Raw genomic sequence first — 13,765 nt, 5'->3', positions numbered from 1 at the left:
ATCCCAGAGGATGTGCAAAGCAGCTGGGGCTGAAAGGCAGCAGGAGGAGGGGTACGGGAAGCGGATGGGAATTTCATGATGCTAGCCAGTATTTTCAGTCGTATGTCACTTACATCACACACGTTTCCACCTCCCTGTGGTTTGCTGTCTTTTGGCTAAGGTTTTTCCAGGCTCAGCTGGAAGGGAAAAAGTGCTGAGGTCAACAGTATGCACTCCCAACCGTCCCTATACCGGAGCTCGGGCCTGTAAAGCAAGGCACGCTTTGTGAACAGTCAAGGAAATCTAGCTGATGACGAAAGTCAAGCATAAATATGTTAAATAACTGATTACATGCACATCTCCTTTGCCAGATTTGTTACTTAGCCTGTATCACCATAACCTGTCCTTCAGCTGCCTGGTAGAAGAGGGCGGTCGTTAACTTCAAGCAAATAAAACCTCACTCCACTGAATTTAGTGATGCTGTAACTGTATGTGCAATGAGCAGAAAGTAAGGACCGGTAAAACTGGGGGCAGTTTCCTAGAGCTGCAGAGCAGAGCTGGCTGCACATGGCACCTCAACCTCCCAACACAGCACTTGTACAACTGCTCTGTCTTTTTCGAAGCCATCATTTCTGCTCAAGTTGTGAAATCTTGAGCATCTCCTGCCTTTTGGTCAACCCGAACCACCTCACTACATGAGTACTTAGAGGATAAAAGCTGTGAGTAACTATTAGCAGTGTTTTATCTACTTCACCTAAATGGTCAATTGAAAGAACAGTTCTCTTCTCACCAGAGCATCAGCATTAGACTTTAAAGTCTCACCTTATACTACCAGAGGCAAACAATCTCATTACAAAGACTTTAGCAATGTGATTGTTCTGTCTGGTATTTTACCAAGGAAACTAGAGTCCATACTACTGAAGATGAGCAGCATGGAGTACCCGTATTTCACATATGTGATATACAACCTGTCTTTCTTACTTCAAAACCAGAAGAATTTAATCTTAACTTTGCAGACATTTATAAACTATCCGTTTCAGAAAACACAGACTGATTTTGTAAGCAGAAGGAGAAGCAACTCTTCCAAAAATCAGAACACATTACTCATTGTGTCATTTAACAGGTGACTTCACACACCTTACAAATACTGATTGCCACGGTGTTGCAGCCTTCCAAGTATAAAGTTTGGCTATTAAACATTCACACTATGCACAGGAGCAAGTTTATTACAATGCAGAGATCAATGGTCAATGTGACCCAGTGAAGCTTCTTGACTAAAATTAGAACAAGAATCTGTATTTTATTTCAAGCTCCAGCCGTTCTGATTACTGAGCCTTCAGCTCTGTCCCTTAAAAAACCCATCTACAACCTTCTGAACAGGACAGCATATGCACATCTAACAGGACAATCCAGGATGGTAAGTGCTGGGGATGGGGACAGGAGGGAGCATTCTCTTTTTTGGAGGAAATGCTCATGTTTTTTCCACCCACCCAAGACATCAAGCTGCAAACCGAGTGTTGAATGAGGGTGGGTTGACTATATAGATTAACCTTTAGCCTCAGAATCAGAACTGTCTGTGACAGATGTGATTCAGAACAGTAAACTGCCATGTCAACTACAGCCCCTAAACTCCTGCTGATCTGCAGTTTCATTGCTTGCATCAAACAATGTTGGCTTGGGATTTACAGCTGAGGCTCTGATTAATATTAACATTCTGGAGTTGAGCAGGAAGTATGTGCTTAGACAAGTGAAATGATGATAAGGGTAAGTAATGGCTGCATCCTGATTCACAGCTTTGTGGATAGGTTTACCATTTTAATCAGGAAATCACAGCACAGAAATATAAACTCTGTTTTTCAAATGCTTCCCACTCCTTACTTAGAGATGCAAGTGGTAACCAAAAAGCAAAAGCAAAGAGACTTTCTACAGCTATCTTATTGATACAGGAACTTCCCCCGAGCTAAGATGTTATTAGAACTGCTGTCCACAGAAACCAGTCGTGGAAAGTATGCTTCAATCTATCAGGATTCTATATGTCTCAAATATTGAGTCAGAGACCAGCTCTCTTTGCCACTTTTCATCCAGCACATCTCCCACAGCACCACTGCCAAAAGAGGACATGTTAAAAAGCCAGATGCTCAGTTGTTATCCATTTCTTATCCGCAGATTAGTAACAGATAAAACTAAGCTCTTGATCATTCATATCCAAAGCCTGGAATCATCCTGTCTCAAATCTCTACCAACATCTGATCTTACCTTCATCAAGCAAGATGTCCACCTTCGCTCTCTGTTTGCCTCTCCTTTCCTTCTACAGATTGGTATACTCACCTCTCATGTTTTCTCTCAAAGCTATACTGCACGTTTTGGGAAACCCATCTGTGCGTTTCCATGTAATCTGCTGGGAGTGCTAGTCCTGACAGAGCCTCAGACAACACCAAATTAATTAGAACCCAGATTCATTCCTCTCACCAGAATACCTCATTCTCCATTGAGAGACACTGTCCCAAAGCTCCTGAGACACCACTCAGGTCTACTCAGGAAACACTGAAATAAATAAATCACTAAGCACAGCGCCCCGTACACGTGTGGGCACGCACTGAAAGCTTTGCAGACTGCTGGAGTCTGTACTTCAGAGAGAATGGTAAGGAGCAATTATACATCAGACCATTTCCTTATAAAATACATGGGGGGAAAAGGGATTTCATTATTATTCCAAGGTTTTTAGGAAAAGTTGGAACCAAACACAGACATTTCTCATCCCCAACCACTGTTCACCTCGGGGCACGTCTGCACTGCAGTGGCTGCAGCTCTTCCAGATGTATCAAGCTCCTTTCCCTGTAGCTCTCTTGGACGCTGCGGGAGGCATCTGCGAGCAGGCTGAGGCCCTCCATGGACTCCTGGCAGGGTCTGCAGTCCAGGAGGACAGCAGCACCCAAGTCTGCCTTAAAAGAACTGAAGTGTTTCTGTACCAGCTATGCTCACTGCTGTGTAAACATGCACACAGAATGCACAATGAAAAGGACTTGGGCAGAGCCCAGGCTCTGGAGACATTTTCTGTTTGAATGCCACAATAAAAAGCAACTTAAAATGTAACTTAAGAAAGAGAACCAAGAAGCTGTTTTATTTAGCCGATAATACTGGTCAAATTGTGTTCTCTCTGCTTATTTCAAAGGAGGTGAACTAGGAGGGTAAAGAAACCTCTATTTTATAAATCAATTGCAGGTGATTTTCAGCCAGCCTCACTGTAAATGCAACCAGTTCTACTCTCATTGGGAAATCTCCAAGAAAGTGGTTTTCTATTAAAATATACCAATTTTACAGCTAACTTGCTTAACCTTTAGAGCTAGTCCTACTTCTGCGAGAGGGGAAAATATCTTAAAAAATAGTAAAACCATACAAACCCAACTGAGCCTGTGACACATTTGTGCATGAACAGTCATCCTCTCTTCCACAGTTAGGAAGCCTGGTCTAGACTGACCTGCATGTGGCCCTGTTGATCTTTCCCTACCCACCACAATAACCCCAGCTCTCCCCTGCCAAAGGGACCTGCCTCAACCATCCCAGGGCTCCACGCACGCCAAACAGCTGGCCAGATGCCTCCTACAAAATACAACTCTTCTATCCCCCCTTCCCATCAGTAGGTGCACCAAACACATTGCTCTCCTTCAACTTCCTTGGAGTTTTGTGTAATATACTCACTAGACAACCTTCAGGGCCTTTCTTCTTACAGCAACACTGGTGACATCAGGCAAGTGATTTAAAAGCTGCTTGGAGAAGAAGAAAAAAGAAGAAGCCTGACTGTGCAATTGCATAAACTTTGTTTCCTAAAGAGGGGAAAGGAGAAGGAAGGGGATATATAAGAAAAGAGGATAAAAACACACACGCACAGTTCTCCAGATGCAGGCTGCTATAGAAAGTGGAAGTAACAGACAGCAGGCACAGTTATGCACGAATTTTATTTTATTACTGCAAACTGAAAGTTTAATACTTTCACATGAATGTGTGGCTCATTCCTCATCATATCAGGAGACCAGAAGTTTTGCAAACACTGTCTTATATTTAGACCTCAGAGCTAACATGAGTTGCCACCTCTGCATTACCTTTGACATCTCAGCAGGAACAGCCTCAAGACTTCCTATAGGGAAACAGCCTACACCACAAATTCAACCGCATTCCAAGTCAAATGAGCTTGAATATCCAGGATGCACTGTCAATCCTACTATTTTAGCTTCAAATAAGTGCTTGTTCTATAGAATCAGGCTTTTCATTTATATTACACATCTTTAAAAACCCTTCTGTTGGCTAAAGCACACCCGTCTCTATCCAGAGCTGCAGCTTTGGCATCTCTGCTCCCAGCACAATGCAGAGCTGCTCACTAACAGCATACCATGGAAACAGTATTGTCCCTTCTCGCTTTCTACATTGCGATCATCCAAGCCACACCTCACCAGCAGGCTCTTCTAAATTCACTATGGGTGGACTCACTTTAAATACAAGAGACATGGTATCATCATGGGATGCACGTGGCCTTTTTCAATTACCTTCATAATACAAAACTTCTGCTTCTCTTCTTTATGTTTCTGCCACTGGCAATTTGTTCCACCTTTGTCCATCCTGCGCCCTCTGTGATCCCGCTTTCACTGCAGTTCACGACCTTTTGTGTATAGGATGAACAAAGGGCAAAGGCTAAAAATGTCATCACAGTTGGGCCTCTGCTCTTCTATCGACCTAACTAGTGTGCTACTAAAAATGAGCTCAAGCTCAAAGTCAGACCACGGCAGAATTTCTGGGTCACCAGGGTCCAGGAATCCACAGAAGATGGTTCAGAAGCAATGTGGAAGAGGATGCAAGTGCTTCCTTTCATCCAAATTCAAATCATGAATCTGTAGTGGTGCCTGCATGCCACCTACATGGTACTCAGTAGTCATTTGCATTGTATGAAAGAGCAATAGAAAAAAGAACATCAGGCTAGCCTACTCTTGGCAGGGGTGGGAGGGGAAGAAGGGAGACAGAAAAACACCATCCGCTGCAGCAGGCCGCGCTGTGTGTATTTACATTTCACAAGCTAAACTATTTAGTGGTTTATTTACACACAGTGTTCTTGGAGCAGCTAAAATGCCAGTTGTGTTTTATCTTCATTTTGTGGCAATGCACATAAGCCATGATGTCATAGGAAGAGTCTGCAAGTGAGATACAAACCTTGTGCATCTGGAAAAGCACGTAAGCCACTGCGAGAAGGGAGAAAGGTTTTGGAAGCACAGGCACAACAAGGGTTGAAATGCATTAGTTATGACAAGACACTCAAATACAACCAAGGGACTCGAAAACAACAATCAAGTCATAATACAGCAGCTTATGCTGCAGGGATTGCACATCCCAGTACACCTCTCGTAGCCAAGTCAACCTACAGCAAGGCATACCGGGGCCTCAGGTCTCCACAGGCTGCCCCTCCATGTTAGAGTGAGGAGGGAATTGCAGTCAGCTCCATTTTATGCACATTTAATGGCGAGACGCCAACACAACTGTTGACTGAGCCAAATCTGGGCCCCCTTGAACTAAGCCATCACCTAAAGCAGGGCAGAAAAGCACATGCCTCTCGCATCTAGAGCGGCCAAATTCCTGAAAAGCATCCGAGTTACAAGATCGATTTTTTCCCTTTCTTTACTCAGAAAACGACTGATGTTTTAACTCCTTGATTCACACTTATTAATCGAGAACGGAACAGTTGCTGTACAAGGTAGCTTGATGTAATTGTGATGAAGAGAGTTCTTTCTGGCAAGTCAAATGATTTACTAGATGGTCCAAATGGCAGTCCAGACCAGCGTCCGATCTGGAGGGCAGTTATCATCGCTCTGCATCTTGTCAGCACTCTCAGCCAAGGTATCTGTGGCTGCTATCCAACTGGAGCCTTACCCTGACAAAAGAGAATGCAATGCACGGGAGAGCTTTTTGATCTGTTCAATTCACTTCTTCTCTCCAAACTGTGTTTGGCAGTAAGATGCGAGCAAGCTTGGGAATTGCACAGAGAGCATCATCACTCTGGGAATTCACCCTCCTCAGTAGGAGCTGCTCCTGGACCATTCCTCGGCCACACAGCAGAGAAATCCCTCTGCTGCCTTCTGCTTTAATTATATTTTAAAAATTCAGCCTCTAGTCTGTGTTCCATTATAATAATAGCAATAATTAAAAATACTTCAAACGACGAGTCCTCTAAACCTGCTGTTCCATCCAGGCTTTTTGGCACCGCACACTTCCTTTCTTGACTGACATCCTCAGGGAACCAGATTGATGGTTATTCTATTCTATTCCTGTTGCAGAGCTGTACTGTGTTCTCTCAGCACATGTAAACTGCTAGGTAATATTTGTGTTGGCAACTAACTTACATACTTTATAGAAACAGACCTCTATTTGACCCGCCATGCAGCTCCCACACACAATTTGGTCTGCTCCCTTAAACTGTTTCCTTCTGCTGCAACACATACCCCATTCCATACCTCTGTTTCTAGCCTGTTTAAAAACGACATATCCAGAACAGAGCTTATGTGCTTAAAGAGAGCAGCTCAGCTACAAAAGCCAAGCCTGCAGAATGTTCTTATGCAAGAATACCAAAGAAAATTATTGTAACTCTTGCATGTACAGGTCCTGGTTTTCCTTCCCCAAAGATTGCTCCAAATGAATATTTAGATTAAAAAAAAGCTATGAAAAGTTCTGATAAAAAAGACATCAAGACACAGATTTCTGTGATAAGACTCTGATGGCTGTATCACGCTTTAGGGGCTGGGGAGGGGATGTTAGGGGAATTCACTTAAAATACAGTTAAATTTTATCTATTTAGGCATCACCTCAGAACACTTTCACACCAGAACTCTTCCTTCCTTGCCACCACGCAGAATAAAAGACAAGCCAACAAATTAATGTGTCCAGAGGATCAAATATATTCCCATCATCCATTTATACCGCAGCAGTTTATCAGCAACTCCATTTAAAGCCAACAGAGCCAAACCAGCATATAAGTGATGCAAAATGAGGCGAAATCTGGCTGGCACATGCCAGGGCGAGTGCAGCTGCAGTGTGAGCAGAGGACTGTGCAGTCACATCATGTGACAGGAGCAGCACCGGCAGCAGAGGAGGGAGAGCTACAGCCCCCGTCCTCCCACCTTCCTAAATCTCAGCCCTCAGTGCAGCGTTACCAGCAGCACAATCTCATTTCAATGCAGAACTGACTCAGGTTATAAGCTTCTCAATATTTTGTTATTCTCCATTTTTATTACTTCCCTCCACCAAATAAAAGAGGTGAATAACAACACAGGCAAGCTATGTATTCCTCCCACTGCTAGGCACTCTCAGCATTCTATCACTTGTGGATCTAGTTTCTCAACTAAGCAGGGTGAACACAGACCACAGCACTGCTGCTGCATCATTCTTACATGTGGAACTTAGCCCAAGTAGTCATCTTCATGATAAAATCTTCCAGTGTTTGTAAACTACATGGATTGCCAATTAAATTCTGATGCTGTATTGCACCTGTATTTCAAGATAAAACAATGATCACAATCTCCTTTGTAGCACAGCAAATTATTTCTCCTCTCCACCGAGTTTCTCAGAATGTTTTTTGTATTTTCTGTAGCAAAGAACCCGGCTGTTACATTTGTGTAGGCTAGCTGTATTATTTCAGCACAACTGGAGAATTATGCTCTTTGCTTCTACTTAGGTGACTCAGTTTCTTTCATTTAACATAAATTGTGATCCACTTCATCAAAACATTTTGAGAGTGACTTATCTGATTTGAAAACAAAGCATCTTCTCTTCTATAAACATGCCCTACTGTCAGGTGTGATGCTTCTTAATCGCTCCCTTATGAGCCTGAGCCAGGGCAGTTACAACTGTTACACTGCAGGGTTCACACAAGGTGAGAAGATGCACCAGGCAGTAACCGCATCTGCAAACTTCCACAGCAAGAGCCATACCGGGATGATCTTCCAGGATTTCTGAAGGCTGCTTCCAACACTGCAGTTCTGCTGCTCACAGGAATGGTGGGAGAGCACACGCATGCTGGGAGACTCACTTACACCAGCATTTTAAGTCATCATGTGGTTTAACAGTGCTGCTTTGCATCAGCTTAGACAAGATACTGAAAAATATGGGCTGCATTTGGACAGCCCTTGCAAAATCTAGCAGGTTTTCATATTAAGGGATCCATTTTGCAGGTTGGAGGACTAGAACTGCTTAGCCAAGGCACAGCTTTAACCTTTGATCTTGGAGCCTGGTTAATGAAGTACAGAAGTGTGACACATACTTTGATGGAAACAGGTCCTGTTCTGCGGTGGGAGATTAGACCCAGACTCTAGAAACCCACACTCTTGATCCTCAATGTCTTACCTGGGACAGCCTTTGGTTATGGACAATTTCTTAGCCAGCAACGGGTAAGAATTTCTGGGGGGAGTGACACAACATAACAATCTTCCAGCTTCCACCCCCAAAGGCATTTCACATCACCTATTGCCCAAAGCATTTCTCAGTACAAAACAAGCATTTGGCGAGGTGGAAGCTGCCGAGATAAAAGTTTAAAATCTGAGCAAATCCAGGATGGTTCCATCGAACCTGCAATTTGGATATCGAGCACAGACAGCTCTTGTAAAATCCGGCAACATTCAACCCCACAGGATTCACTTGCCGATGCAGAAATCCAGCTACCTGTCAAAAGCACACCGAACGCCTCCAGCCCCACCAGCTGGGAGAGGGAAGATAACATCAAGAGCGAAGAAGTTAATGAACAGGGGGCCGTTTTGGAAATGACCGCGGTTCCATTGCAAACCGAGGCCTAAGCAGGAGACGTGTCACATCGTACTCCTCTTCCCCGTCCGCAGCAGACAGCGGCGAGCGCGGCTCCGTGCACCCAGGCACAGGGCCTCGGCAGCCTGCACCGCCATCGCAGCCCCGGCACGGAGCGCAGACCCCGCGGGGCGCTGCGGCTCGCTTCAGTAAGGCGCCGAACGCCGCGGCGGAGCCCGCCCGCCGTCGGGAGCCGCTCACCGGTGCGGGATGCTCCGCGCAGCCCCGGCCGCCCCCGCCCGCACCTGCCGAGCCGCCCGCTCCCTCCTTACCTGGGCTTCCGCTTGCGGCAGGGCTCCTCCGCCGGGCCTGGAGCTCTGCGGGGACAAGACAGCGGTGAGCGGCGAGACAGCGCGGAGGGGCGCGCCGCCGCCGGGCCTGCCCCGAGGCGCCCGCAGCAGCCGCCGCTCCCGCCCGCCCGCGCCGCCGCCCCGCCCGCGCCCCGCCGCTCCGCCCCCCGCACCTGGAGGCCGGGCCGGTGCGGGGCAGGCGCTGCCGGGCGGCCCCTCTCACCATCCGCGCCGCCTCCCAGCGCCCCGGGCACCGCCGCCAGCGCCGCCGCCGCGAAGGCTTCGGCTGCGCGGAGCGCGGCTGCCGCCTCACGCTAGTCTGGGCCGGCCTCGCCCCGCCCTCGCCCGCGCCTATTGGAGGAGCGCCCGGGCAAACGGCGAGGCGGCCTTCTGATTGGCTCCACTGCCTGTCACTCAGGACCCCCCCGTGCGGCTCGGCGCCGCTGCCTGGATACGGCGGGAGGCGGCGTGCGGCGGCGCCACCGTGCGGCCGGGCCTGCCGCCACCGGACCCGCCCGGCTCCTCCCCGCCCGGCCACCTGCGCGCACAGCACAGCCCAGCCCAGCCCAGCCCAGCCCAGCCCAGCCCAGCCCAGCCCGGTCCCGCTCCCGGCCCGCCCGCCGCCAAGTCCCCACCGCTGCCGGGTAAGAGTGCCGCACCTCGGCCGGCGCGGGAGCACCGCTCCGCTCTGACGGCTCCAGCGGCCGACAGAGATGCGGGGACGGCGGCAGCAGCACCAGGGCTCGGCGGCAGCAGAGACCCGCGGCAGCAGCCGCCCCCCGAGGGCCGCAGCCCCGCGCCCGGGGCTGCCAGCGCTGTCACGCCGCCGCCTCCCCTGTCAGGGCCCGCGGCCGGTACCACCGCGCTGCCGGCGGGGGGGGGTGCGCAGCGCAGGCTCCTCCCCCCGTCCAGCCGCGGATTGGTAGGCTCCGGCCGACAGCGCCTCCTCCTGTTCCCGCGCGGCTTCCGTCCCTTCTGCCCGGAGCGGCGCCGGGGCTGCCATCATGGTGAGCGGTTCGCGGCCTCTCCCGGTACAATCCGGCGCCATCCGCGCGGGCCCCGCCGCCGGCCTGGCCCCGCCGCCGTCACGATGCGGGGGGGATAGGGGCGGGCGATGATGCGGGACCGGGGAGGCGGCCCGGGCGGGGATGGCGGCGGGATGCCGGGGGCTCACGGCCTGTCCGCCGTACGCAGGCCAAGATCAAGGCCCGAGACCTGCGCGGAAAGAAGAAGGAGGAGCTGCTGAAGCAGCTGGACGATCTGAAGGTGGAGCTGTCTCAGCTTCGCGTGGCCAAAGTGACCGGCGGGGCCGCCTCCAAGCTCTCCAAGATGTGAGTGGGGCCCGGGCCGTGTCCCGGTTAACGCCTGTCGGCGTGACTGCTGGGGGGCGGCGGAGGAGCCTGCCTGAGCCTTAACGGGGGTGTGAGCGGTGCTTGCGGCCGGTACCGTGCAGGAGGCTCGGGTTGGGGTGCGCTGTGCTTGAGGAGCACGTTCATGATCTGTCCGGCCCCGTTGTACTGCACAAAAAGGGGGAGAAACGGTACAAAAAGGCTTGAAAATGGGTTTGTGGTCGGAGATGTTGGGCTGAGATGTGCCGGAAGTTGTTGGTGTTTCGCTACAAGGTGCTGCAGTGTAAGTTACTCGGTTGCAGCGTGCACAGGTTTCCTCTGTACTGGGTTTTAGATCTGTGGTGCTGCTCTGTCAGTGTGTTCTGAGACATCCTTCTGTTCCCACCTGCAGACGTGTGGTGCGCAAATCCATTGCCAGAGTCTTAACTGTTATCAATCAGACCCAGAAGGAGAACTTGAGGAAGTTTTACAAGGTAAGAACAAACATCTCGCATAATGGTCGCTTATCTCTTACTATTTTCATATTCATAAGAAAGGAACAGCTTTGTAGAATGTTACTTAAAAGCTCAAGAAGAAAACTTACGTGTTCAGTTTTCAAGTTCTCCAGTCATGACTCCTTTTTACTGCAAGACTACCCCAAGTTCTGTAAGCTTGGTGTGAATCTGCTGTTGCCAGCAGGGTCTTCTGGACAGCATCACTTCTTTGGGGTGTAGCAGCCTGTCTAGAAGGTGGTGCTGTCTTTGTGCTCCTGTACCTGACTGGGACATCGCAGTCTCTTTAACTGTTGTTTGTTTCTGCAAACAGGGCAAAAAGTATAAACCTCTTGATCTGCGGCCGAAGAAGACTCGTGCCATGCGGCGCAGGTTAAACAAGCATGAAGAAAACCTGAAGACCAAAAAACAGCAGCGAAAGGAACGTCTGTACCCAGCCCGGAAATATGCCATCAAGGCATAAACCTGCAGGGTGCTGAATGAAAGTCCTTGCTGATACTGGCTGAGTATGGCTCATTAAATAGAGCTTTGTTTGGAAGCTGTCGTGGTGATTTTCTTGGTAGTAGTGAGATAAAGATGTCATCTTCTTTATGAGGAGAAATCAGCATTTGGAGAAAGGTTATTTGAGCTTTTATTGCTAATGAAACTAGTAATATGCTGTTTAAGATTATTGTCCTCTTTGAAAAGCAGGCAGATGGGTACAGGTCTTTAAGCTGGTTCAACTTAACGTGTAAAGTGTTTAGTTTCGGACTGATTTAAAGTGGAAATTTGACACAGATGCTTACAGTGAGTCAGTGTTCGTTGCTTCAGTACCTTAAATGTTTAGGTTTTGTCTTGTGCCAGTGTTTTGTGTTAGGTGCAGAGATTTGCTGAGGTGTTTTAGCAGACTTCATTGAAACTGAAGGGTTCCTGCAGCAGTTGGTTTGGATCTCTGCAACTAGTGCCAAAGAATCCCTGTCTTTCCCTGGTTCAGGTGAATGCTGTAGGCGGCTTGCCAAGCTGAGCTGCGGCAAGGGGTGGCCAGAGGCTGCTGCAGCCTCCTTCCAAGAAATTCCCGTAATTACAGCAGGGAAGCAGGGTTCCTGCATCATCCTTCAGATTTGTTCCCACTTGCAACTGATTCAGTCTTTGCAGACAGCTCCTGGAAGTGCGAGGTGCATGGGGTGATGGGGACAGGGAAGGCTCCACCTGATGTCACCTCTCAGCAAGGGCACATTTGGATGCGCAGTTTGTTTGGTGTGTCTGTGCAGGACTGTGGGTGCTTGTGGGCAGTGACCTGCACAAGCTGCGCTGCTGCCTGTTACAAAGCCTCCAGGCTGGAGCTGCACTTGCCCTTGAGTTCAGAGAGTAAAGAGGAGTTGGTTCTAGTGGTGTTTCTTTTGGATGAGGATGGTCCAGCCACACCGTTGTTTGCACACAGCGTTACATGCTTTGAGATGGGAAGAGGGGAGCCTAAGTTCCAGTTCAGGGTTAGGAAAATGTAAAAAGGGCTTGATAGTTCCAGAGCAAGCATTCTTGTGTGCATGTGAGGGAAACTTGGAAAAAGCTGAGCTTAAAGGTTGTTTTCTCTCAAAGTCAAGGCACTCCGTGGTCTCACAGTTCCATGCTTCCACCTGTGAAGTGTGCAACTAGTTAAAGGGTTTGACTTCCTATTCCCCATGGAGTTCTTTGGGACTCAGAGATGGAGTTGTGATTCCAAAGGCCTTTTTTGGTGCTGGTGTAAGGAAAAGTTATGAAGTGCTGCTCGAGCATCGGAGATGCAGCAGTCATGGTTCGTGTTAGTGTAGTCAATGCATTCTAACACAAAAAATTCTCTACCCATTAGGGGGTTCTTAGATTGGATCCAGATTCTGTTTAGGAAAAAGATCTTAATTCTGCTCGCTGAACTAAGCACACATCTGAAGGGCTTTTGAGCCTCAAACAAGTTTCAACCAGAGAGAGGTCTAATTACGTGTGGTAAAGTGAATTTCCCATATATTGAGCTATTGGGAGGGATAGCTTTGCAATGACGCCAGTACTGGCTGCGGTGGCTTTGGGAGCTTAGCTTGGTCCTGAACACGATACGTCTGGCGGAGGAGGCCCAGCCTGGCACAGCTCAGTCTTGAGCCCCAAATGGGGCCAGGCTGCTGAAATGTGCTATAGGATGGCCTGTTGCCTGTGGGAACTGGCTCCTTCTGCTCACGTTCCAATTGCCATGAAGTCAGGCAGGGTTACACAGTGCTTTGTGTTGGGTTTCTGAGTACCCGGCAGTGGCAGCAGCCACTCCTGGAGAAGCACGTGCTTTTTCACCCGCGTACGTGGCCCTCCAGCACACCGCTGCGAGGGTCCCAGATCTGCACGCTCCTGTCCTAGGAGCCTGGTGCCTGGAAAAAGGGAAGAGGCTGCTCCTGTGCTGGGAATCATGCAGGCTGCTTCTGTCAGGTCATGCCCACCCGAGTGTTGGCCTCTTCTAGATGGGTGCTGGGTGCCCCGTGCTCCTAAGGCAGCATGGCTCAGGGCAGCCTGAGGGCTCTTGCCAGTATTCCCAACACTGAAAGGCAGGTAACATTACCCTAATGGCGTTCCAGAGGCTGCTTCTGGATGGCATGAGCTGTGGGGCAGCTTGAAAATGGATGTAGGAAGAAGGTGGATGCCTCTGATCCTGAGCCTCTGATGACAGCATCGAGGAGAAGTCACAGGTTTGGAGAGCAGCATCATGACCAGAGAAGACTCTAAACACATGCACAAACAGCAGCTTGAAGCTGGCACCTCTGGGCATCCTGAAGTCACATCTGGGAGGCTTTTGCTGGTATTTGTGTGTCAGCAGTTCTAGAGGGGGAATGGT

General features: G+C 49.2%; 2 protein-coding genes across 3 annotated transcripts in view; one reads left to right on the top strand and one right to left on the bottom strand.

Annotated features, from left to right (window-relative positions):
- SCAI (suppressor of cancer cell invasion) overlaps positions 1-9,423 on the bottom strand; it is a 41,398-nt gene extending 31,975 nt beyond the window's left edge. Inside the window, exons 1-2 of one of the 2 annotated variants that reach the window (XM_065695444.1) lie at positions 9,275-9,423; positions 9,084-9,128 (exon numbers count right to left, since the gene is read on the bottom strand). In XM_065695444.1, the coding sequence (XP_065551516.1) occupies positions 9,084-9,128; positions 9,275-9,327 (98 nt within the window). In that variant the 5' untranslated portion in view covers positions 9,328-9,423. The remainder of the gene's footprint in view (positions 1-9,083; positions 9,129-9,274) is intronic. The other variant, XM_065695445.1, reaches the window with a different exon arrangement.
- Positions 9,424-10,001: 578 nt separating this feature from the next.
- On the top strand, positions 10,002-11,479 carry RPL35 (ribosomal protein L35). Its single transcript, XM_065695447.1, has 4 exons — positions 10,002-10,108; positions 10,296-10,432; positions 10,842-10,923; positions 11,255-11,479. Exons 1-4 carry the CDS (start codon positions 10,106-10,108, stop codon positions 11,402-11,404), a joined length of 372 nt encoding a protein of 123 aa, XP_065551519.1. The 5' UTR covers positions 10,002-10,105; the 3' UTR covers positions 11,405-11,479.
- The last annotated feature ends 2,286 nt before the right edge of the window (positions 11,480-13,765 follow it).

This window comes from Lathamus discolor, chromosome 15 (genome assembly GCF_037157495.1).
Source record: "Lathamus discolor isolate bLatDis1 chromosome 15, bLatDis1.hap1, whole genome shotgun sequence".
Lineage (NCBI taxonomy): Eukaryota > Metazoa > Chordata > Aves > Psittaciformes > Psittacidae > Lathamus > Lathamus discolor.
Note: the sequence above shows the minus strand (reverse complement) of the source record. Positions and strands in the feature narration are given on the sequence as shown.

What these genes read in the sequence shown, in the direction of transcription:
- RPL35 (XM_065695447.1), top strand. An exon ending in GCCTCCAAGCTCTCCAAGAT is followed by an intron (nt 10,433 to 10,841) that starts GTGAGTGGGGCC and finishes TCCCACCTGCAG; the next exon opens with ACGTGTGGTGCGCAAATCCA. An exon ending in ACTTGAGGAAGTTTTACAAG is followed by an intron (nt 10,924 to 11,254) that starts GTAAGAACAAAC and finishes TTCTGCAAACAG; the next exon opens with GGCAAAAAGTATAAACCTCT.